At 45.7% G+C, this 21266-nt stretch overlaps 1 protein-coding gene and 8 non-coding genes across 9 annotated transcripts; all 9 read left to right on the forward strand.

The window, feature by feature from the left end:
* Positions 1–412: 412 nt before the first annotated feature.
* LOC143962778 (large ribosomal subunit protein uL4B-like) lies at positions 413–19602 on the forward strand. The gene is made up of 10 exons (XM_077472214.1): positions 413–565; positions 2693–2864; positions 6944–7050; positions 7292–7430; positions 9261–9385; positions 12194–12323; positions 12434–12590; positions 15483–15566; positions 15773–15893; positions 19368–19602. Exons 1-10 carry the CDS (start codon positions 563–565, stop codon positions 19536–19538), a joined length of 1209 nt encoding a protein of 402 aa, XP_077328340.1. The 5' UTR covers positions 413–562; the 3' UTR covers positions 19539–19602.
* LOC143965189 (small nucleolar RNA SNORD16) lies at positions 2508–2606 on the forward strand. Its single transcript, XR_013271574.1, has one exon. It is a non-coding gene; the product is annotated as a small nucleolar RNA SNORD16 (small nucleolar RNA).
* On the forward strand, positions 6787–6856 carry LOC143965168 (small nucleolar RNA SNORD18). The gene has a single exon (XR_013271559.1). It is a non-coding gene; the product is annotated as a small nucleolar RNA SNORD18 (small nucleolar RNA).
* LOC143965190 (small nucleolar RNA SNORD16) lies at positions 7093–7194 on the forward strand. The gene has a single exon (XR_013271575.1). It is a non-coding gene; the product is annotated as a small nucleolar RNA SNORD16 (small nucleolar RNA).
* LOC143965166 (small nucleolar RNA SNORD18) lies at positions 7480–7548 on the forward strand. Its single transcript, XR_013271557.1, has one exon. It is a non-coding gene; the product is annotated as a small nucleolar RNA SNORD18 (small nucleolar RNA).
* LOC143965164 (small nucleolar RNA SNORD18) lies at positions 10008–10077 on the forward strand. The gene has a single exon (XR_013271555.1). It is a non-coding gene; the product is annotated as a small nucleolar RNA SNORD18 (small nucleolar RNA).
* On the forward strand, positions 15326–15395 carry LOC143965167 (small nucleolar RNA SNORD18). The gene has a single exon (XR_013271558.1). It is a non-coding gene; the product is annotated as a small nucleolar RNA SNORD18 (small nucleolar RNA).
* Positions 15625–15695, forward strand: LOC143965170 (small nucleolar RNA SNORD18). Its single transcript, XR_013271561.1, has one exon. It is a non-coding gene; the product is annotated as a small nucleolar RNA SNORD18 (small nucleolar RNA).
* Positions 16758–16827, forward strand: LOC143965165 (small nucleolar RNA SNORD18). Its single transcript, XR_013271556.1, has one exon. It is a non-coding gene; the product is annotated as a small nucleolar RNA SNORD18 (small nucleolar RNA).
* Positions 19603–21266: the final 1664 nt, after the last annotated feature.

Raw genomic sequence — 21266 nt, forward strand, 5'->3', positions numbered from 1 at the left:
ACGTAAAGCTCTCCGAATTTTACTGATTTGAAGTGATCTGTAGCGCCTCATAAACGTCACTTCCGGGTCTCTACGCACCCCCGGAAGTACCTCCGTCCTCCCTACTACTGGAAACCAATAAAACACATCAAAAACAGCCTCAAAACTAAATAAATCCGCACAGACAGAGATAATAAAACATTCTTCTGTTTATTTATCTGATTTGAAGTGATCTGTAGAGTCTTTCATTCGTCACTTCCTGCCCGATCATCAACGCCAGATCACTCCGCGACACGAAATAGTCCCCGGGTTCGGGGTTTGCGGGTGACGGAGATGATATTTTAGCCCGTTAAATACAAATCCCGGTGTAGGGGGAGAGGAGAGGACGCGGGCGGTGTATGTAGTCGGGTAATGAGCGGGGGGAGGAGGGGATCTCGGTGCCGGTGAGGCGTGGGGTGTGCACTGCGCAGGCGCGGCCACCTTCTCCTCTCGGGCGGAGGGGGATATAGTGCCGCGTCGCCGAAGCTCCTCCCTTTTCTCTCTGCGGCCGCCATCGAGCAGCAGCCTGAGCCCGGCCGTCAGCATGGTGAGGAGCGGCGGGGGGAATCGCGGGGTAGCGGGAGGGTGTAGATTGGTGGGTACAGCGGGAGGAGGGTGAGGGGAGTTTTGTGTGTCCGGTCCCCGGGTATCGCCCGGCACTGAGCGGGAGAGGACCGGGCCGGAGACACCGCGTGTTACCGGAGAGCGGCCCGGCTGTCCGCCATGAGGCCTCCCCGCCATACTCCATCCTGCGCGTTACCTCACCCCATAGACTGACTGCACCCTCCACACCGACTTCCATAGACCGAGACCACACTCCTACTCCATGCATCCGCCCCCCATACACATAGGCCGCACGCACACTCCATGCAGATGTATGCACTGCCTGGGACCACATTCACACTCCATGCAGACGTATGCACTACCTGGGACCACATTCATGATGCTGAGACTGACCACATGCATCCTCCATGCTGCCGTCTGTGCTGGCTGGGGACCACACTCATACTCCACGCTGCTTTAGCCCATGCACTGGCTGAGGACCACATTCATCCTCCATGCTGACCTAGCTGATGCAGAGGTTCAGGCCACATTTATCCTTCATGCATCTTCTCCCTAAATGCTGCATGAGGATGCAATGCTTACTCCATGCTGCTCCCCCCCATATATACTAACATTGCATGCACTGTGATGCTGCACCTATAGTCGCACCAGATGCTTTCCTTCCTGGACACAGTCTTTAGGGGTGCGCTCTGATCTATAGTACTCAGGGGCCCACTGACAACTCATAGGGCCCCTGGGGCAATCTGACATGGGGGCACACAGTATGCACAGACATGTTTCTATTGGCTGAGAAGGTACTGGAGAGGTGGGGCAGCTAAAATCTCAGGATTTTTAGACCAAAAGGATGTCGGTAAGGGACATTTCAGAGACGCATGCAAAAAAAATAACATAGATTTTTACATACTGTCCCTGGTTTATACTGAGGCTGGTAACTGACGGGGCCCCCTAGTGGCTCAGGGCCCTCAGGCAGTGCCCGGGTGGCCTGATGGTCAGTCCGCCCCTGATAGTACTAGCATTGAGCTAGAAATTAGCTGAGATTGAAGCACACAAAGTGTAGCTGCTGACTTTTAATAATCGGACACTTACCTGTCCTACAGTCCAGCGGCGCGATTGAACGAAGCCTCTCCCCCCCCCCCCCCCCCCCGGCTCCGGTATTCTAACTGTGGGCACCTGGCTGTGATTGGTTGAGCAATTTTCTGAGACCTGTGACCTGTCTCAGAAGTTTGCAGGGAGAGGTGAACCTCCGGCACTGTGGAGCCCCAGGAGAAAGTGGTAGCTAAGTGCCTAGAAAAAATGACATGCCAAATGTCAGGGGGTTCACCTTCACTTGGCACTCCGCTGTAATCCTTTTTGTCGCCTGCTAGCGGGGATAAATAGTGCCCCACTAGCGGCCAAAATGCGCTGCTAAAACAGCTTTACCACCCCGGCTGTAAAAGTGCTCAAACTTCGCTCAGATCTGACCGGGAGGGGGAGGTGGTACTTGTCAAAACCATAAATAAGCGGCGCTTTTCCCCATTCGGCTTTAATGATCCCCCATGACATGTACAGAAAATTCACCCCCAACTACGTCAAACTAAACTTTGTGTATGACTGCTGTGTACACGCAAGTGCCCATACAGGAAGTGAGGGGGCGCTATACATACAACCATGTAACAAAAATGCTACTTATCAACACTGACAGATTAGTATACAGTCATCCTGTGTTGTCATATTAAATGAAGTCCTAGAGACCTCCACCTATAAGGCAAGCACCCACCTCCTGTACACATCCTCAGCAGCTGATTGGCTCCCAGGAATAAGTGGCATGTCTACATCCTTTATAAGGATACATTGTATCACTGAGCATTGCTCTGCAATAAAAACTGGCTTCTCTACATCCAGAGTTCATCCTGATGTCTTTGTACATATTTGTGTTTTCTCTCCAATGCAATGATGGTGTAATTTGCGCCTTACCTGGTATTCAGTGACGGTTGCCTACTGTCATTATGCTGATACTGAGGGCTGACGATAATCGAGTCTGAGCATTGTGTGTGTTCTCAATGTGAAGTGTGTCTTTGTTATGAACATGTATATGACCACTTGTTTTGTGTCTCCCCTCCCCCCCCCACAGGCCTGCGCTCGTCCTTTGATCACGGTGTACTCCGAAAAGGGGGAAACGTCAGGCAAAAATGTGACTATGCCCGCAGTGTTCAAGGCTCCTATACGTCCAGATATAGTCAACTTTGTTCACACCAACCTGCGCAAGAACAGCAGGCAGCCGTTTTCAGTGAGCGAGCTTGCTGGTACGTAATCTGACGGGTGGGGTGTAGACTTTAAATTGAATCGGTTTAGACGGTTTCTTGCACATAAAGTGGTTGTAAACCCTAATTTACACAGTGTAGTGACTGGCTTCAGGTGATGCGGATGAAACAAATGCTGCCTAAGAGCCGGTTCACACAGGGGCAACTCAGATCCGACTTCAAGTCGCCCCAAGTCACCTCAGGTCGCACAACATGATAAAATCAATGTAAGTGAATGAGAGCCGTCTTAATGCACACTACTGAAGTCGCTCCGACTTCAGAAAAGGTTCCTGTACTACTTCAATCCGACTTGTAGGCGACCGGTACACACTGATTTCAATGGAGGTCACCTCCTAGTCGGATCTCCGTCTATACGGAGGCGATTCTCAGAGAATTATGGTGTCCCCCCCCCCCCCCGAGAGCTCATTCTCTGATTGGCCACGGCAAGTCGCCTGGCCTGGGGCGACTTAAAGTAGTGTAAGTCACGTCCAAGTTGCTTCCAAAAGTCGTGTTGCCCCTGTGTGAACCGAGCCTAAGTTGTACCAGATTATCTGTAACATTCTTCCCACTACATCTGTTCAAAGTTCAGAATTTCCATATGATTTCTCGGCTCTGAAAAGCAAGGGGATAGGGAGCAGAGTTACGTCAGGTGATTGTTGGGAAGGGACGCACACACACCCCTTTACACAGGAACAGAGCTGAGGCTGTCAATCACAGGCTTTGCCCTCGCCTTTAACTTTTTTTTACGCTGTCAGGGTGACTCGTACAGATAGCAGAGGACAGAAGCAGCAGTCAGAAATTACAGTACTCTGGACTGAGACAAGTGCACACTTGTAGAGGGATATGCTTTGTTCATATTTTTATGTCTGAGATTTACAACCACTTTAAAGTAGATCACCAGCTTTACCCTTGCATAACAAATTTTGTTATGTGTCTTTTTTTTCTTTTTTTTTTTTTGTAGTTACATGGCTTGGACCAATGTAACTATGTATATACCATACCTGTGGGGGTCCCCTTGGAAGCTGGAAACGGCTATATAGACACCACTACTACAGTGTTTTCTGCTAGCTTCTGGCTCCCGTGCCATGTGGCTGCTGTGGTGCTTGGTGAACAAAGGTGGTCAGCTGCTGAGAATGGGCGTCATTCAAGGAACACTTTGGGGTTGATTAAAGGTAAATAGACTCTGCACTTCAAGTGCGGTTTCTCCAGAGCTTAGTAATACCCAATCGCATGCAAGAGAAATAAAGAAATTTGTTGCACATGATTGGGTGATGGAAGTCTGCCAGATCTTATGCTTATTTACAAAGCTCTAGAGCAGTGATGGCTAACCTTGGCACCCCAGATGTTTTGGAATTACATTTCTCTAGAGCAGGGATATGCAATTGCCGGTCCTCCAGTTGTTGCAGAGCTAGAAGTCCCATAAGGCATAGCAAGACTGACGGGCACAAGCATGACACCCAGAGGGTGAGCATTATAGGACTTGTAGTTTTACAACCGCTGGAGGTCCACTAATTGCATAGCCCTGCTCTAGAGCATGGTGCTCAACATGTGGCCCTCCAGCTGTTGCAGAACTAAAAGTCCCTTGATCCATTGTAAAGCTGATGGTTACAAGCATGACTCCCAGAGGCATGATGGGACTTGTAGTTTGGCAAAAGCTGGAGGGCCACAGGTTGAGCACCCATGCTATAGAGCAATAATTGCAGAGTCTGATCCATTTTAGTAAATCAACCTCATTGTTTCCTCAATGAAGCCTTTTCTGATTGTGAGGTTTAGATCATGACATCGCCACATTTAGTGTTTACAGGGGGTTGCCAATAGATTATATATGGGCCTCCGGTTGGCTTTTGAGGGTAGTGGGCTCCACAGCCCCAAAAGTATAGAGGGGCTTTAGAATTCTTAATACAGTTGATGTGGCTTGGAGTTTGTAGCTCCACTCCTAGGTTCAGTTTGGTAAGTAGATAGTCTGGAATTGGAGTAAACACTGGTGGTTGAGGGATGGTAAAAACAGGCAGTTGATCCTTGTTCACAACTTAACCCTCCTACTACCCAACACTTACATGGCTGTCAGAGGGGTGAGTTCCCATTGCCATGGGCACACTACTTTGTTGCAGTTCCTACCCATCATGCTGCATTTGAAATTCAACAGTGCCAGTCACTTGCCACTTTGAAGTTAGTGGGACTGCACCACAACTACATGTTAAACATGGATATGAAGTTTGCAATCAATACTCCTCCCCCCGTGCATATTGTTACTTGCTGTCAAGTACCCGCCAGTATGGATACCTTTTGCAGTGCAATTTGAGCCCATACAAAATTAATGGTCTCAAATCGCATTGCAAATGCATGCGGTTTAAACAGGAATGCAGTGTGATTCCTGCCCATATTGTATGTGGGTTCCCACACAACTCCTGTGTGAACTTGGGCTGAAGTCACTATGACAAGCCTGGGCTCACATAATCGGTGGGGGCAACTGCATGCTATTCGGACAGGAATCTTGCCACTTTCTTCAAATCGCATTCAATTCTTTGCAGTGCCATTTGAGCCAATTTATTTTTGTATAGGCTAAAGTTGACACGCAAAGGTATCAGTTTCAGGTATCTGAGCATATGCACAAGTACTAATGCAAATGCTTGGTATCGGTGGAACCCTACAAAAAAGGCATGCAGGAGGGGGGAAGTATTGCCTGCTGTCAACCAAGAGTAGTTATCTTAAATCTCTTTTCAGTGTTAGTCTGCCCAAGTACCTTGTTCAGATCAGCAAGCACCTATTGAGCTGTATTTAAAGAGGAAGTAAACCCTGATGGGTTTACTTCCTCTTTCATTCCCTGCAAAGCATAATGGACTACTGTGCATCGCATAGTAGTCCATTATGTGTCACTTACCTGACACAGGAGCCAGCGAAGTCGCCGCTGTCCCCTGTAGTCCGCCGCATCCATCTTGTTGGTGGGGTCTCGCAGCTCCGCTGCTGTCATTCGGCGATGACATCACTCCCGCGCATGCGCACGGGAGCCGACACGCGCGGCAGCTCCGTCGCTGACAATGCCACGCTCAGTGCGCCTGCGCGCCACTGTCTACGGGCAAATATTTCCTAAACCATATAGGTTTAGGAGATATTTCTTGGACCTACAGGTAAGCCTTAATCTAGGCTTACCTGTAGGTCAAAGTGGTTTGTAAGGGTTTACAACCACTTTAAAGAGATTGTAACTTTTTTTTTTTTTTTTTTTTTTTTCTTACCTGCTCTGTGAAATGGTTTTGCACAGAGCAGCCCTGATCCTCCTCTTCTTGGGTCCCTCTTTGCTTCTCCTGGCCCCTCCCTTCTATTGAGTGCCCACTCAGCAGCTCTCTATGAGGGCACCAGTCAGAGCTCCATGTATAAACAATTCAATGCTACTACCCATACACCACAGATATAGCAGAGCTCCCAGGTGCTCGATCCAGTCGCTGGCTGAGTAATGTAGAAAAATTGCTCCAGTTGTTGCTCTAAAATGTCTCCATTTTATTGAATAGCCACAGTGAACAAATGCCAATTAAGGCAGTTGACGAGTTTCAGCCTATAATGCCTTGGTCATAACCACCATATTACTAAGGTCTTATAGGCTGAAACGCGTCAACTGCCTTAATTGGCATTTGTTCACTGTGGCTATTCTAATATTTCTTAATTTTATTGAGCAACCGGCGTATGGACCAATTTTTCTACAGAGCTCCATGAATCCATTCAGACTCTGAGCCCTGACCTGTCCCCTCTCCCTAATTGACTTTGATAACTAGTGGTGTTGCTGCTGTGTCCTGGGCGTCTTAGATACTAGTAGAGAGATGGGGCTCAGGTAAGTAATTGAGGGGGCTGCTGCAGTTTTTATTTTAATGCATAGAATGTATTAAAATCTTCTGCCTTTACAAGTCATAACTTTTCTTGCTGAAATGGTTTTTGCACATGATGAGCTACACTTCATTGGTCCGTGTTTCTGAAACTAATGATTGTCAAGAAGTTCTGATGAAAACTTTTCAGACCGTTAGAAGTTGCAATGCAATAAATATTTTACTTTGCTGATGGCTTTTTTTTTTTTTTTTCTCCCTCGTTTCCAGGTCACCAGACCAGTGCCGAATCATGGGGAACCGGAAGGGCTGTCGCCCGTATCCCCCGTGTCCGCGGCGGTGGTACGCACCGTTCTGGCCAGGGTGCCTTTGGAAACGTATCCTTTCTAACGAGAAAACAAAGTGCAGAATTTGTGGCTTGCTGTGATGTTGTAATTTGCGTCTTACTCCTCACTTGGCGACAGTTGCCTGCTGTCATAATGCTGGTGAAGGATGGCTGATGTAAACTTCATTTCTGAGCAAGATGACTTCAATTTTGGTACAATTTTGGCAAGTGGAAGCTTTTTTTTTTCTCCCCTATTGATGTTACAAATTGTGTTCCTTAATAAGGCTCTTTAGATGTGTAGAGGAGGACGTATGTTCGCCCCAACAAAGACCTGGAGACGCTGGCACCGCAGAGTCAATGTAACCCAGAAGCGATATGCTGTCTGCTCTGCACTGGCTGCTTCTGCCCTGCCTGCACTCATCATGTCTAAAGGTAAGTGGATACTAGTGACCGGTTTCATTCCTGGTGTTTTTTGTGTGGCTCCATATGATGATTTCCACTTCTGGTCCGTGTTTATGAATCCTGTGATTTCTGTGGAAGTTCTGATGAGTCTGTATTGTATAACATATTTTGTATGTCCAAAGCATGTGGTCCTGTCCGTATAATTGTTCAGATTACGCCCAGCATATAGCCTGGAAACATCTAGCACAAGTAGGACAACCTTCACATGTTGAAGGCTAGCAAAAGAAGTTCCACTTTCATAACATGTTGCCCCTTGAATATGGGTTGAACACATTTTGGAAGGGCTGCTTCCCCCAGCTTTGACAGTTATTTGGGGATCTTCTCCCCCCCCTGCTAGCTGTCACAATTAAAAAAAAGAAATGCGGTGCATGGCTCCCTGACTCTCCTTACCACGCCACTTATTCAGTCTTCTGTCAATGGGGAAAACTACAAATCCCACCAGCTTTAGTAGCATTTGGTATAGTGTATACGCTGGCGGTGTTCTGTGAAAGTAGCCAAGTCGTCAATCTCCAATTATTGCTGCTGGAGTCACTGGAAATGACATGGGTGGTGGTTTTGGCCAGTTGGAGTTTTCGGCAGAACAGCGGCCCTCCCCTCCCTTCTCACTGTCTTTGATTGACAGCAGTGGGAGCCAATGACTTTCCCTCCTGTCTTGGCCAATGAGAGATGCATCTCCCATGCAGGCCGGGGCTCAGTAAGTATTTTTGGGTGGGGGATGCTGTGGTGAAAGCAACACCCAGAAGAGTTGCCTTCATAAATAGATTTCTTAAAGGTTAAAAAAAACTTTCAGCCTTTACATTCTAACTGGAGCTGAGAAATGACCCCTTGCTGTGTCTCCAAACTGGTGCCTGCTGGCCAGATCTGCCCCTTCCACTTGCCTTTATCTTGCCCTTGGGGCACTTCCTTACATGGACCTAAAAGATGGCAAACTAATTCTCCCACTGGCACCATTTTATGAGGAACTCTTCCTCGGACACTAATGATGTAATTTATTTTGTTCCCATCAATACCAGAGTATCTTCTACTCCACTGGCCACAGTCAGTCTCCCAAGTTTCTAAGGGCATTAAATTGTCAGTTTGTTTTGATAGTTTGAAGACCCCTGGCCTAGGGGATAAGTGGGGTGGTACGTGCCCTTTTCTCTGTTGCATGGCAAGTGGTTTCTTTTTACTATGCAGTGCTCTGGTATATAGGTGGACCCTCGGCATCCTCTGTGTTGACCTGCTGGTCCTACATGGTGACAGCTGCAAACTGAGGACCGGTGTCGCGGGGAGGGGGCAGCCTGCAGGAAATAAAGTATACCCCTTTAGCAAAATGAGCAATTAACCCTTGCATTGAGGGGCACTTCTCCAGGTTTAAGTGGAATCAAAGTCCACAATACGTGCCTCAGCTTCAATGGGCTGCAAGGCACAACACTGATGCTTTCTTCCCATGTACCGGTCTTTAGTCACATTGGCTAGCAATTGGTGTGCAAAACTTCCAAACTGAAAAGCTGTGATTTCTATTTTCCTTTTTTTATATAACATTTTTAAAGTACAGCTAATTTGAAGTATTCCCAGAAATTGTCTAATGGTCTACTCTACACCATTGCAATCTGCTGCTTGTTTTCACATACAGAAGCCTGTGACCTGTTGAGTGACCGCACACAGGAGCAGAAATCCATCCTGTTATATATGGCAGATGTATTGACCACATGGAAAGTGCTTTTCTTTTAGGATTGTAGTGTTTATAAAAATTCATAATAAATTTCCTAGAATCGAATTCTGTAACTTATTCTGTTCCACATTTTGTTATAATTTTAGGTCACCGCATTGAGGAGATCCCAGAAGTTCCATTGGTGGTTGAAGACAAAGTCGAAAGTTACAAGAAGACAAAGGAGGCCGTTCTGCTGCTGAAGAAGCTCAAAGCGTGGAATGACATCAAGAAGGTAAAAAGGCTGGTGGTGGTTTCTACGCTGGGGGATATGTCCAAAAAAAATTGGCTAGAGATTTTTTATTTTTTTTGTTCCCTCTATTTCATGAGAAAATGTTACTGAAAATCATTAAAAATTAAAGCCATTAACCGCTTTCCCCCAAATAAAAAGTGGTCTACAAAAAGGTTGCTGTCCCACCTGCTAATTTTCACAAAATAGGAAATGAAAAATTAAACTTGGTCGGTTTAGTCAAATGTTTCTTAAAAGAATACTTTTGCTGTGTGTTGCAACTAAAGGCATTTCTGGTTTTGTGTTTAAATATTTTTAATATAATTTTACTTTAATATTTAGCAGCTGTATCTAGCCTCACAATGTAACATAGCAGACTCCACTTGTAACCCCCTAATTCAGGGGTAGTTAACATTAAGACATTGAAAGACCCTGACCATCAGAGGCATGATGGGATTTGTAGTTTTACCACAGCTGTTAGGGCCGAGGTTGCCTACCGCTGCCCTGGTTCATGTTGGCCCACCTGGTTGAATTACAAATCTTTGAACAGATGATGGGTCACCTGTGTAAGGTGTGTATCCAGCGGTCTCCCTGGGGCTTAGTTGAGCACTGATGGAGTTGTTGGCTGTAGCTATGATGAGTTCCACTTCTGGTCCGTGTTTCTGAACCTCTGTGATATCTGTGGAAGTTCTGAGCTACATTGAATTGCTTTTGGATCCTTTACATCTTTTGTGGATGTGATTTCAAAGTCGCGCTACCTGGTGACTATTTCCCCCAAATTACTTTAGGGCGAATCTTTAGAGGCTAAATGTACTGCAGAATTGTGTTTAAAATAGTTTTTTTGCCAAAGCTGGTTTTGCTAGTTCATCGGACTTCTGTCCCATCAGCAATTCTTAGTGCACCACCTTTTGTCTTTTTAGCTGTTTGGAGTTTTTAATTTGGCTTACAGCTTGTAGAAAACACAAAATTCAGTATCAGAAAATGAGATTACAGGAGACCAATAAACATTTTTAATACAGAAATGTTGGCTTACTGAAAAGTATGTCCATGTATAATTGCTCAATACTTGGTCGGGGGTTCTTTTGGACTTGATTAAACACAGTAGACCAACACCAGCAGATGACACGGCTCCCCCAAATCACCACTGACTGGAAACTTCACACTGGACCTCATGCAACTTGGATTCTGTGCCTCCCCACTCTTCCTCCAGACTCTGGGACTGCGATAGAATGCAACATTTTCCAGTCTGATTTAGGGAGCCGTGTCATCTGCTGGTGTTCGTCCACTGTGTTTTATCACGTCCAAATTCAGCGCAGCTCTACCAGGGAATTCTACAGGACTTCATGCTTCACTCTGCTGACCAGCTTTATGGAAATGCTGATTTCATTTTCCTGCAGGACTTGGCACCTGTCCACACTGCCAATTCCTGGTCACATGATCATGGTATCGCTGTGCTTGATTGGCCAGTAAACATGCCTGACGTAAACCCCATAGAGTATCTGTGGGGTATTGTCAAGAGAAAAATTACAGCAGACCCTACGGTGCTGAAGGCCGCTATCAAAGCAACCTGGGCTTCCTTAACACCTCAGCAGTGCCGCAGGCTGATCACCTTCACGCCACATTGATGCAATAATTCATGCAAAAGGAGCCCAGACCAAGTACTTAGTGCATACTATACTGTACATGGCCAACATGTATTAAAAATCCTTTTATTTTATTGGTCTTCTGTAATCAAATTTTTTAGAGAATGAATTTTAGGTTTTCCATAGCTGTAAGCAATCAAAATTTGAAATGCTTGAAATAAATCACACTAACATTGATATAAAATTATTATACAGGTTTTCTATAGCGCCAAGTTTGTGCAGCGCTTTACAATGCAGAGGGACAGCACAATTTAATATAGTAGGGCCCTGCTCATGGAGCTCACATTCTGGGGGGGGGGGGGGGGGTTGGTGGTGCAAAAGGTAATGGCTGCGGGGTATGGTCTGATGGGGATGGCTCGGGTATAATTGTTAGGTGGGTGCTGGATAGGCTTCCCTAAATGAGTTTTCAGGGATCTCCTAAAGGTGGTTAGGGGCTGACCAGACATACTGGGGCAGAGAGTTCCAGAGGATGGGAGAGGCTCTAGAGAAGTCCTGTAGGCGAGCATGGGAGGAGCTAGAGAGCAGAAGTTCTTTGGGATGAAGGGACGATTTGGGCGATAGCTGCAGATGAGGCTGGTGATGTACCGGGGGGGCGATGTTGTGGATGGCCTTGTATGTTGGTTTAGCAGAATTTTTATACGGGGGTTAGAGGAAGCCAGTGAAGGGATTGGCAGAGGGGAAGCAGTCATCGGTTGGTAAGGTGTATCAGTCTAGCAACAGTATTCTTAAGACTGAATGGGGGAAGCATAGGCCGCAAGCAAAGGCGGTAAAAAATGGAGTGGATACATTTTGTGGCGTCAGTCAGGAATGGGGAGAATTCTGGAGATGTTGCCGAGGTTAATGTGGCAAGATTTATCTAGTGATTGGGTGTGGTGGTATTGGAAGCCATGGGAGGTTATCTGCTGGCCCAGGGAAGAGGCATAGAGGGAGAATAGGAGGGGTCCAAGGACAAAGCCTTGTGGTACCCCAAGAGGAAGAGGAGCAGGGGAGTTGGTGACTTGGTGGTATATGGCTATCTTTCAGCATTTTGGGTTGATTTGTGTTTTGGTTTCCTCAACATTAATGGTGTCAAAGTCTCACTTGTTGCTTTTTGAGTCTGTTTAGTCAGGCAAGGGGCCCCTGTGTGGCCAGTGATGCAGTCTGTTCTAAACTAGCCATTCTTTTTGTTCAGGTCTATGCTTCCCAACGTATGCGTGCTGGTAAGGGTAAGATGAGAAACCGCCGTCGCATCCAACGCAAAGGCCCTTGCGTCATCTACAATGAAGATAATGGCATCATTAAAGCCTTCAGAAACATCCCAGGTACAATCAGTTAAACCGGAAGCCATAATCTCCAGCTTCAGTCATTTTCTTAAATTTTATATTTGTGGAATTCAGGCTTTAATGAGCTTCCATATGTTTTGCCATTTTAGGAATTGCGCTCCTTAATGTAAACAAACTGAATCTGTTAAGGCTGGCTCCCGGTGGTCATGTTGGACGGTTCTGCATCTGGACAGAGAGTGCCTTCCGCAAACTGGACGATCTTTATGGCACTTGGCGCAAACCAGCCACCCTAAAGGCCAACTACAAGTATGTATGAATGCACAAGTGTTCTGACAAAGGTGGCTTCTACTAGAGCAGTAATGGAGAACCTTTGCACCCCAGATGTTTGGGAACAAAATTTCCCATGATGTGCAACTACACTGCAGAGTGCATGGGCATCATGGGAAATGTAGTTTCCAAAACATCTGGGGTGCCGAGGTTCACCATCGCTGTACTAGAGTGTGGCTTTTAAAGGCTTTCAGCGGCTTTATCCCTACACTCAATTAATGTTGGTGTCTCCAAGGTCACATGATTTCTAGTGTAAATTTTTTGGTATGGCTTTGATCTGACTTCTTCACTTTCTTTGGCCCAAAGACATTCCAAAGTAGTGTAGGCACCACTTCTAATTTGCTGCAACTGTAGTACCAATTTGAATGTGTGCCATTTAAAAAGAATGGGCTGCGACTTAAGTAACCTTTATCCCAAGTCGCACAAGTGTGAATGAAGCCTTGCTGTTGGCTGAACCCAGGGCTGCATGGGAAATTGCATGTTTTTGCCAAGTGAGGTTCAGCTACTTGAGTATTCTGAGGAGCAACACATTAAAGCGGTGGTAAACTGCCGGTTATTTTTACCTGTAAGCCCTTGTACACACGGTCAGAGATTCCGACAGAATGTGTCCTATCGGAACGTTTTGTCGGATATTCCGACTGTGTGGTCTGCATCTGACTGTTTCCGTCAGAATATCCGACAGGCCAAGTTTTCCAACTTGCTGGTAAAATTTTCCGACCAAATGCTCCGATCGCGTATACGCCGGTCATGTGTAGCATACTCCGACGGACAAAGTGCCACGCATGCTCTGATCAAATTCCTAGACCAAAAGCTATTGGCTACTAGCCTGAACCTAGTCCCGTCGTAATGAAATAACGTCATCACGTTATGTACAATCAGATTTTCCGACAACTTAGTCCGACCGTGTGTATGCAACATCACTTCCGGCTGTGTGAGTGTCCGGAGCTGCGATGGCATGGGAGCCATTCCTTCAGAGCCTATGTGCCGGTGATGTCACGGCTGATAGGAAATCTCCCAAATGATGCATGTTTAGGAAATATTTACAGTACCTATAGATGTAATTCTTACCTAATGATAAAATTCACGTATGGGTGTTTAGTTCCACTTTCATTTCAGAGCTGTAACAAGATTTAAGGGAAATTCATGCTAGGAGCTGCATGTGAATCGCACAGGAATGCTGGGCCATTTATATGCTGTTCTGTGCAATGCGTTTTCAGCCCCATTCATTTTGAATGGGCTGAAATGTCACCGCAACAGTAGTTGCATGCACTACTTTTGGACACACTGGACCTCTGTCTTGTGGTACTTTTTGTACCGTGCCATCTAGTGCAGGCAAATCCATTGCGTTCGGGATGTCAAATTTGCATTGACACCTGCTGCAGATCATAAGTGCAGTGTGGGGAACTGGCACAGAACACTGGTTTCCCATGGCATTCTAGTGTGAGTGGGCCCTTAGTCGTCTGTGTGGCCCTATACCTTTTTTTGCCTTGTTAAAGACTATTGCAGTTAAACAAAAAATTGAAAAAAGACAGTCAGTACTTATTCTCTAACTGTGAAATTGACATCCACCACCTGGATGTGCTGTCTGGCTGCAATGTATAAATTACAAGAGGCTAAATGGGATTATAAATCTTTTAAAGTGGTTGTAAACCCTTACAACACACTTTGACCTACAGGTAAGCCTAGATTAAGGCTTACCTGTAGGTCCAAGAAATATCTCCTAAACCTATACGGTTTAGGAGATATTTGCCCGAAGACCGGCACTGTTGTCTACGGCGCATGCGCCGTAGACATCGGCGCACTGAGCGCGGCATTTCCAGCGACGGAGCTGCCAGGCGTGTCGGCTCCCATGCGCGGGAGTCATGTCATCGCACCTTCGCCGAATGACAGCGGCGGAGCTGCAAGACCCCACAGAGAAGATGGATGTGCCGGACTACAGGGGACAGCGGTGACTTCGCTGGCTCCTGTGTCAGGTAAGTGACACTTAATGGACTACTATGCGATGTGATGCATAGTAGTCCATTTATGCTTTGCCTTTGCAGGGAATGAAAGAGGAAGTAAACTCATCAGGGTTTACTTCCTCTTTAAAGCCTACCTGTGTTTAATGTCCCTTTAACTACTTGCTGCTTGTAGGACATCCATGGATGACCTCTGATTTCAGTAGTTATACTGGAATGATGCCTGCACCTACAGGTATCATACTAGTATGGATCTTTTCAGCTAGCGTTTTTTTCCCTTTGTAGCAGAAGTGATTTAAATGTCCAATTGCGCACGCCGCCAGCAACCTGCTGCCCTGGGCCTGTGCACAAAATCGTGTACAGGTACGCCATTTCTTGTAGGAGAGCTACCCTGCTGCTGTATTTCTGCCTGGTGGCGGTCCTAAAGTGGTTAAACACAAGATGGCGCAAGGTAGGTTTTTAAGAGCAAGACTGATGTAAACTGTAATACGTGAAAATAGTAAATCTTTGAGATATATTTAAGTCCAGTAGTGGCGTGTAGTACAGCAATAGCGGCAGCTGGAAGTCAAATATGAATAGTAAAAGGAGAAAAGCCGGGGCCGCCAGCTAAGTATAGTATAACTTTTTATTACTACTTGGCTGGCGCCCCCTGCTTAACGGCTAACATGCGTAAAAGTGTGTAACTGGCTGCTTAGTGTTTTTTTTTTTTTTTTTTTTTTTTTTTTTTAGTTTTAAGCCGTGTTGGCTTTTGAGCTGTAGACATGATGAGTTCCACTTCTGGTCCGTGTTTCTGAATCTCTGTGATATTTGTGGAAGTTCTGAGCTACAGTCAATTGCCTTAAATCCTTGCAAGAATTTTTTTATGTCTAGTTTCTCTAGTTCTGACGACCTCTATATAATCTTCCTTCCACAGCCTCCCCATGCACAAAATGACAAACACAGATCTGAGCAGAATCTTGAAGAGTCCGGAGATCCAGAAGGCTCTGCGTGCTCCAATGTAAGTTGGTTTTATATATTTTTTTTTTTTTGCCTGTTTTTAGAACTGTTCAAACTCTTCTCAATGATGAATTCCACTTCATGGTCCGTGTTTATGAAACTCTGTGACTTGAATTGAAGGTCTGATCCTAAACAAATTGCTATGTTTTTACTACATGGATATTTAGCCACTGAAAATATTAAATGTTCATGTTTGGAAATTTTCAGTAAGAAAGTGAAGCGCAGAGAACTCAAGAAGAACCCACTGAAGAACTTGAGAATCATGATGAGGCTGAATCCATATGCAAAGACTGCCAAACGCAACGCCATCCTGCGTCAGCAAGAGAATGTAAGTGCTGGGAAGATCTGCTAAAATGTGCTTGAAATGGCATGTTTTTAATCACCGGCCGCGGCACATAAACTGCCGGGTGGTCCCTTCCTTGTTCTGATTGGACGTTCAGAATAAGCGCTCACAGAGCGGCCATGGGGTATGCTGCAGCTCGATCCTGTGATCATTATCACAGAATCCAGCTGAGCAGAGATCGGGATATGGGTACTGTGATGGGCCCTCCCGATCACGTGATGGCTGTGTCCAATTACAGCCGTCGCTATGTAAAAACAAGTCTGACAGTTCTCCCTGCCAAGCTCAGTGCTGGGGTGAGGGGGCAAATTTGCAGATCTGTGTGAGGATGATTTTACAGAGCTGTTTATAGATTACCCCTCAAACGACACACCATGCACCACTGATACCCCTGTCCCCACAACATCTGTCCTAAACACTGATTTGGGTTAACAAATGTAGCAGCATCACTTTTGGTCAAAATTTAGCAAGAGAAATTATTTGCAAAATTTTATTACAGAAACTAAATGCATTTTTTAAAAAAATGATTTATTTTGTAGCGTAAATAAAAAAAAAGCAGTGATTACATACCACCAAAAGGGGCAACCTCGGCCCTCCAGCTGTTATGAAACTACAAGACACATTGCAAGACCCTGACCATCACAGGCATGACTCGCAAAGAAAGGCAAGATGGAGATTTGTAGTTTTACCACAGCTGGAGGGCTGAAGTTGCCTACGACTGCCCTGGTTCATGTTGGCCCACCTGGTTGAATTACAAATCTTTGAACGGGTGACGGGTCCCCTGTGTATTTAAGGTGTGTATTCAGCGGTCTCCCTGGGGCTTAGTTGAGCACTGATGGAATTTTTTGGCTGTAGCTATGATGAGTTCCACTTCTGGTCCGTGTTTCTGAACCTCTGTGACTTCTGTGGAAGTTCTGAGCTACATTGAATCGCCTTGGATCCTTTACATCTTTTGTTAATGTGATTTCAAAGTCACATTACCTGATGACTATTTCCCCCAAATACTTCAGGATGAATCTTTAGAGGCTAAAGATACTGCAGACTTCTCTAAAAGCTGGTTTTGCAATTTCATTGGACTTCTGGCCCATCACAAGCAATTCTTAGTGTACCACCTTTTTTGTCTTTAGCTGTTGCCTGGAGGTTTTTGTTTCTGCACTAGGCAGCAAAAAATACAGGGGTGTGTGTGCCATAAAATTAGAATATCTGTTTAAAGCGGGACTGCACTGTGGGGAAAAAATATTAAAAGCCAGCAGCTAAAAATACTACAGCTGCTGACTTTTAATAAACACTCGCCTGTCCCGGGGTCCAGCGAGACCGATCGATCTCTCGGCTGCTGCCGCCATCATTCTAGGTGAGGGAATTCAGGAAGTGAAGCATTGCGGCTTCACTTCCCGGTTCCCTACTGCGCATGCGCGCGTTGGGCAGCGCAATAGGAGTTGTCCGCGCTGTCTCTGGGACCCGTGTGTCCCAGCAGACAGCGCGCAGGGACAGGAAGAGGCATAGACTCCCGTGGGAGTCTATGCCCGGAAGTGGGTGTAAATACCTGTCTTTGACAGGTATCTGCACCCCCTCCCCCCTGAAAGGTGCCAATTGTGACACCGGAGGGGGGGAGGGTTCCGATCAGCGGAAGTTCCACTTTAGGGTGGAACCCCGCTTTAATTTCATTCAATTCACAAAGTGAAACTCATATATTTTATATAGATGCGTTTACACACAGGGATAGAGGTATATTTCAAGCATTTTTTTGATTATGGCTTACAGCTAATGAAAACACAATTCAGGATCTCAGAAAATTAGATTACAGAAGACCAATAAAGGGATTTTAATACAGAAATGTTGGCTTACTGAAAAATATGTCCATGTATAGCAGATGTGCAATTAGCGGACCTCCCACTGTTGCAGAACTTCAAGTCCCATGAGGCATTGCAAGACTGACAGCCCCAAGCATGACACCCAGAGGCATGATGGGACTTGTATGTAGTTTTGCAACAGCTGGAGGTCCGCTAATTGCAGATCCCTGCTGCATAGTATGTGCTCAATACTTGGTGTTTCTTCTGGACTTGATAAAACAAAGGGGACCAACACCAGCAGATGACATGGCTCCCCCAAATCACCACTGACTGGGGAAACGGCACGCTGAACCTCATGCAACTTGGATTCTGTGCCTCTCCGCTCTTCTTCCAGACTCCTGGACTGCCAAAAGAAATGCAAAATTTTCCAGTCAGTGATTTGGGGAGCCGTGTCATCTGCTGGTGTTTGGTCCACTGTGTTTTAGATCAAGTCCAAATTCAGAGCAGCCCTCTAGCAGGAATTTCTAGAGCCCTTAATGCTTCCCTCTGCTGACCATCTTAATGGAAATGCGGTTTTCATTTTCCAGCAGAACTTGGCGCCTGCCAATACCAGGTCACATGATCATGGTAGCACTGTGCTTGATTGGCCAGCAAACTCTCCTGACCTAAACCCCATAGAGAATCTGTGGGGTATTGTCAAGAGGAAACCCCCACTTGAGCCCTTATTCAATCCAGCGCAGTGCCCATCTGCAACAACTCTCCCCCCTCACTGGCTTTGAGGCAGCAGGAGCCATTGGCTCCCACTGCTGTCATTCAAAGCCAGACATGGGGTCGAGGCCAAGCCACACCGTCTTTAAATGCATGCAGCACCCCCATTGAAACCCACTTTACATTATGGCAGAAAGGAGTCAAAAGCGGCAGCAGGTGACCCGTGACAAGGTTTGGGGCTGCTCTGCCATTTTGCACAGAGCAGGCAAGTATAAACCTGTGGTTTTTTATTCAAATGTTTTGCCATCCCCCCCCCGGTGGCTTACACATTTTGCTAGTATATACCGTAAATTAACACCTGTGCTGTGGTGTCACTGATCCTGCATTTCCGGGGCACTTCCATCTTCACTTCTGTGTTCTCAATGTTTGGCCACTTAAGTGGCTGGCTGCAATGAGTATGCGTGCAGAAGCAACATCTCAAAGGGTGCTGTAAATGTACACCTGAGCTGTGCATGATCTAGTGTACATGACTGATGCCAGGCAGGGGGGGGGCATTTATGCAAAAGTCTAATGGTTTCTTAAACCGGTCACAAAACCCTGCTAGCTCATTGTAGAACTTCGGAAATGCCGTCGCAGACTCGACACCCATGCATGGGAGTGACCTTTATTTCAGCCTGGCCAATAGAAGTGGCTGGAGAATCGATACCTGGCAGCCAGCCACTTGTATATGTCCACAGCCAGAGAGCTGCTTCAGCACACCACATTGTTGGACTGAAGGAGTATAATTCAATTTTACACTTGGAGTAGGTTAGAACCACTATTTTTTTTTTTTCAAAAGATTTTCTACAAATGGGGCTATAAATATGAATTGGTTGCTCATTGGGTAAGGAGCTGTGATCTGGATTAGGTTTATGGCAAATATTTTTATCCTTGTTGATTTTAAATATTTTTTTATTCTTTACAGATTAAGACAAAACAGAAGAAGAGGGAGGCCGTAGCAGCCGCCAAGGCAGCACCTGCAGCAGCAAAAGCCCCTGTACCAGTGGCGAAGGCAGCAGCTGCCCCCGTGGCAGCGGCCAAAGCAGCAGCAGCAAAGGCCAAGGCAGCAAAAGCCAAGGCAGCCAAGAAATCTTAAAGTGACTTATAGAGGAAGTTCAGCACTTTACATTTGTCACCAATAAAATACCATTTAATATGAACTGTTGGTGTGAAACTTTTTGTTATTAACCCCCCTGACGGTATTCCCGAGTCTGACTCGGGGTGGATTTTTTATACCAAGAGCGGTATCCCCGAGTCAGACTCGGGACTGCATCGCTGGATCCAGGAGGAGGAATACTCACCTTCTCCCTCGGATCCAGCGTCGTCTCCCCGCTGTACGAGCGAGCCGTGTCTCGCTCGATCTATCACATCGGCGATCTCCGTTCCCTGCGAGCGTTGCGACGCACGGGCACGGAGATCGGCGCCAAATTCAAAAAGTGAAATAAACAGTAAACATACAGTATAATGTAATCTTACAGATTACATTGCTGTATGTAAATATTTCACATCCCCGTTGTCCCTAGTGGTCTGCCCAGTGTCCTGCATGCAGTTTTATATAATAAAAACTGTTCTTTATGCCTGGAAACTGGAGATTGTCCATAGCAACCAAAACTGTCACTGTACATCAAAAATGATTTTAGAGCAGCTAGAAAACAGCGATAATAAATTAGAATCACTCGCAGAATTGAGCGATAGCGATTTGTGGGGAGATCCGTCATCCAATTCTGAAAAGTAATGACAGTGACAATTCTGCAACTGAGCAAATTTCAGTGTTTTTGATGTGATTACATTATTGAATAATTTTTATTATTGTTATATTATTATTTGGTATAATTATTTATAATTTCTTATATTATAATTTATGATTTCATTTTTCAAACTTTATCATACCCGGGATGTCTGCTAGACTCTGGTTTGGACAGATTTAAGAGAGTTATTCCTAAGAATTGCAGGACTACAATATAAAACGCCAAATTTTCATGCAAAATAATGGTACCGCTTTTAGCACCTAAAATCCGAAATAATCGTACCGCCAGGGAGGTTAATGTTGTAGAGGTCGGATTTTAAAATATTTGAACATATTTTTTTAATATGCTCATTTGGAGCAAACTTTGCCCATTTTGGCTTTTCATGGTGAAAATGGTTTCCAAGGTTTGCTAAGTCCCAATCATGGCAAACCACTTCACTTGCAAACCGCAATGTGTGTGTATAAGGATTGTGGTCGGCAACTGGTTAAGGCAGAACTAAGGGTATGGTTCACACCACAATGCACTCCAGATCCATTCTGGATGAGTTTCTGCATGTTTAATGCATTCTATTTTTAAAACATTTCCAGATGCATTTTTTTTTTATTTTTCCTTGTACTGGGATCCAGTGCAATTTCGATGCATTACCACGTACCAGTGCTGGAATAATGCAGCATGTTTTTATTTTTCTCGAACCGCACTGGTGTGAAATGTCATTGGCAACTGTATAGCCTACTTTGTGTTTTTTGATGCAGAAAAAAAAAAAATTCGACTGCATGTGGTTTGAACCGGCCCGAACATCCCTTTCACACCAGGGCGTTTTGCAGGTGCTATAGCGTTAGAAATAGTGCCTGCAATCCACCCTAAAGAAGCTGCACCGTTGTGTGTAGTGTGAAAGCCCCGAGGGTGCGCTGGCAGGACGTCAGAAAAAAGTCCTGCCAGCAGCTTCTTTGGAGCGGTGTGTTTACATCAATGGGGCAGCGCTGTAATACTGCCGGCAAAACGCCGCTATTGCCGGCGGTTTTAACCCTTTCGCGGGGGGGTATAAGCTCCCCGCTAGCGGCCGAAAATAGCGGCGT

This window comes from Lithobates pipiens, unplaced genomic scaffold (genome assembly GCF_037356315.1).
Source record: "Lithobates pipiens isolate NorthernLeopardFrog02 unplaced genomic scaffold, aLitPip1_a1.2 Scaffold_8, whole genome shotgun sequence".
In the NCBI taxonomy this organism is placed as follows: Eukaryota; Metazoa; Chordata; class Amphibia; order Anura; family Ranidae; genus Lithobates; species Lithobates pipiens.

Coding starts and splice junctions, on each gene's coding strand:
- LOC143962778 (XM_077472214.1), top strand. Junction 7,431..9,260: donor TGCACTCATCATGTCTAAAG/GTAAGTGGATAC, acceptor TTATAATTTTAG/GTCACCGCATTGAGGAGATC. Junction 12,324..12,433: donor AGCCTTCAGAAACATCCCAG/GTACAATCAGTT, acceptor TTGCCATTTTAG/GAATTGCGCTCCTTAATGTA.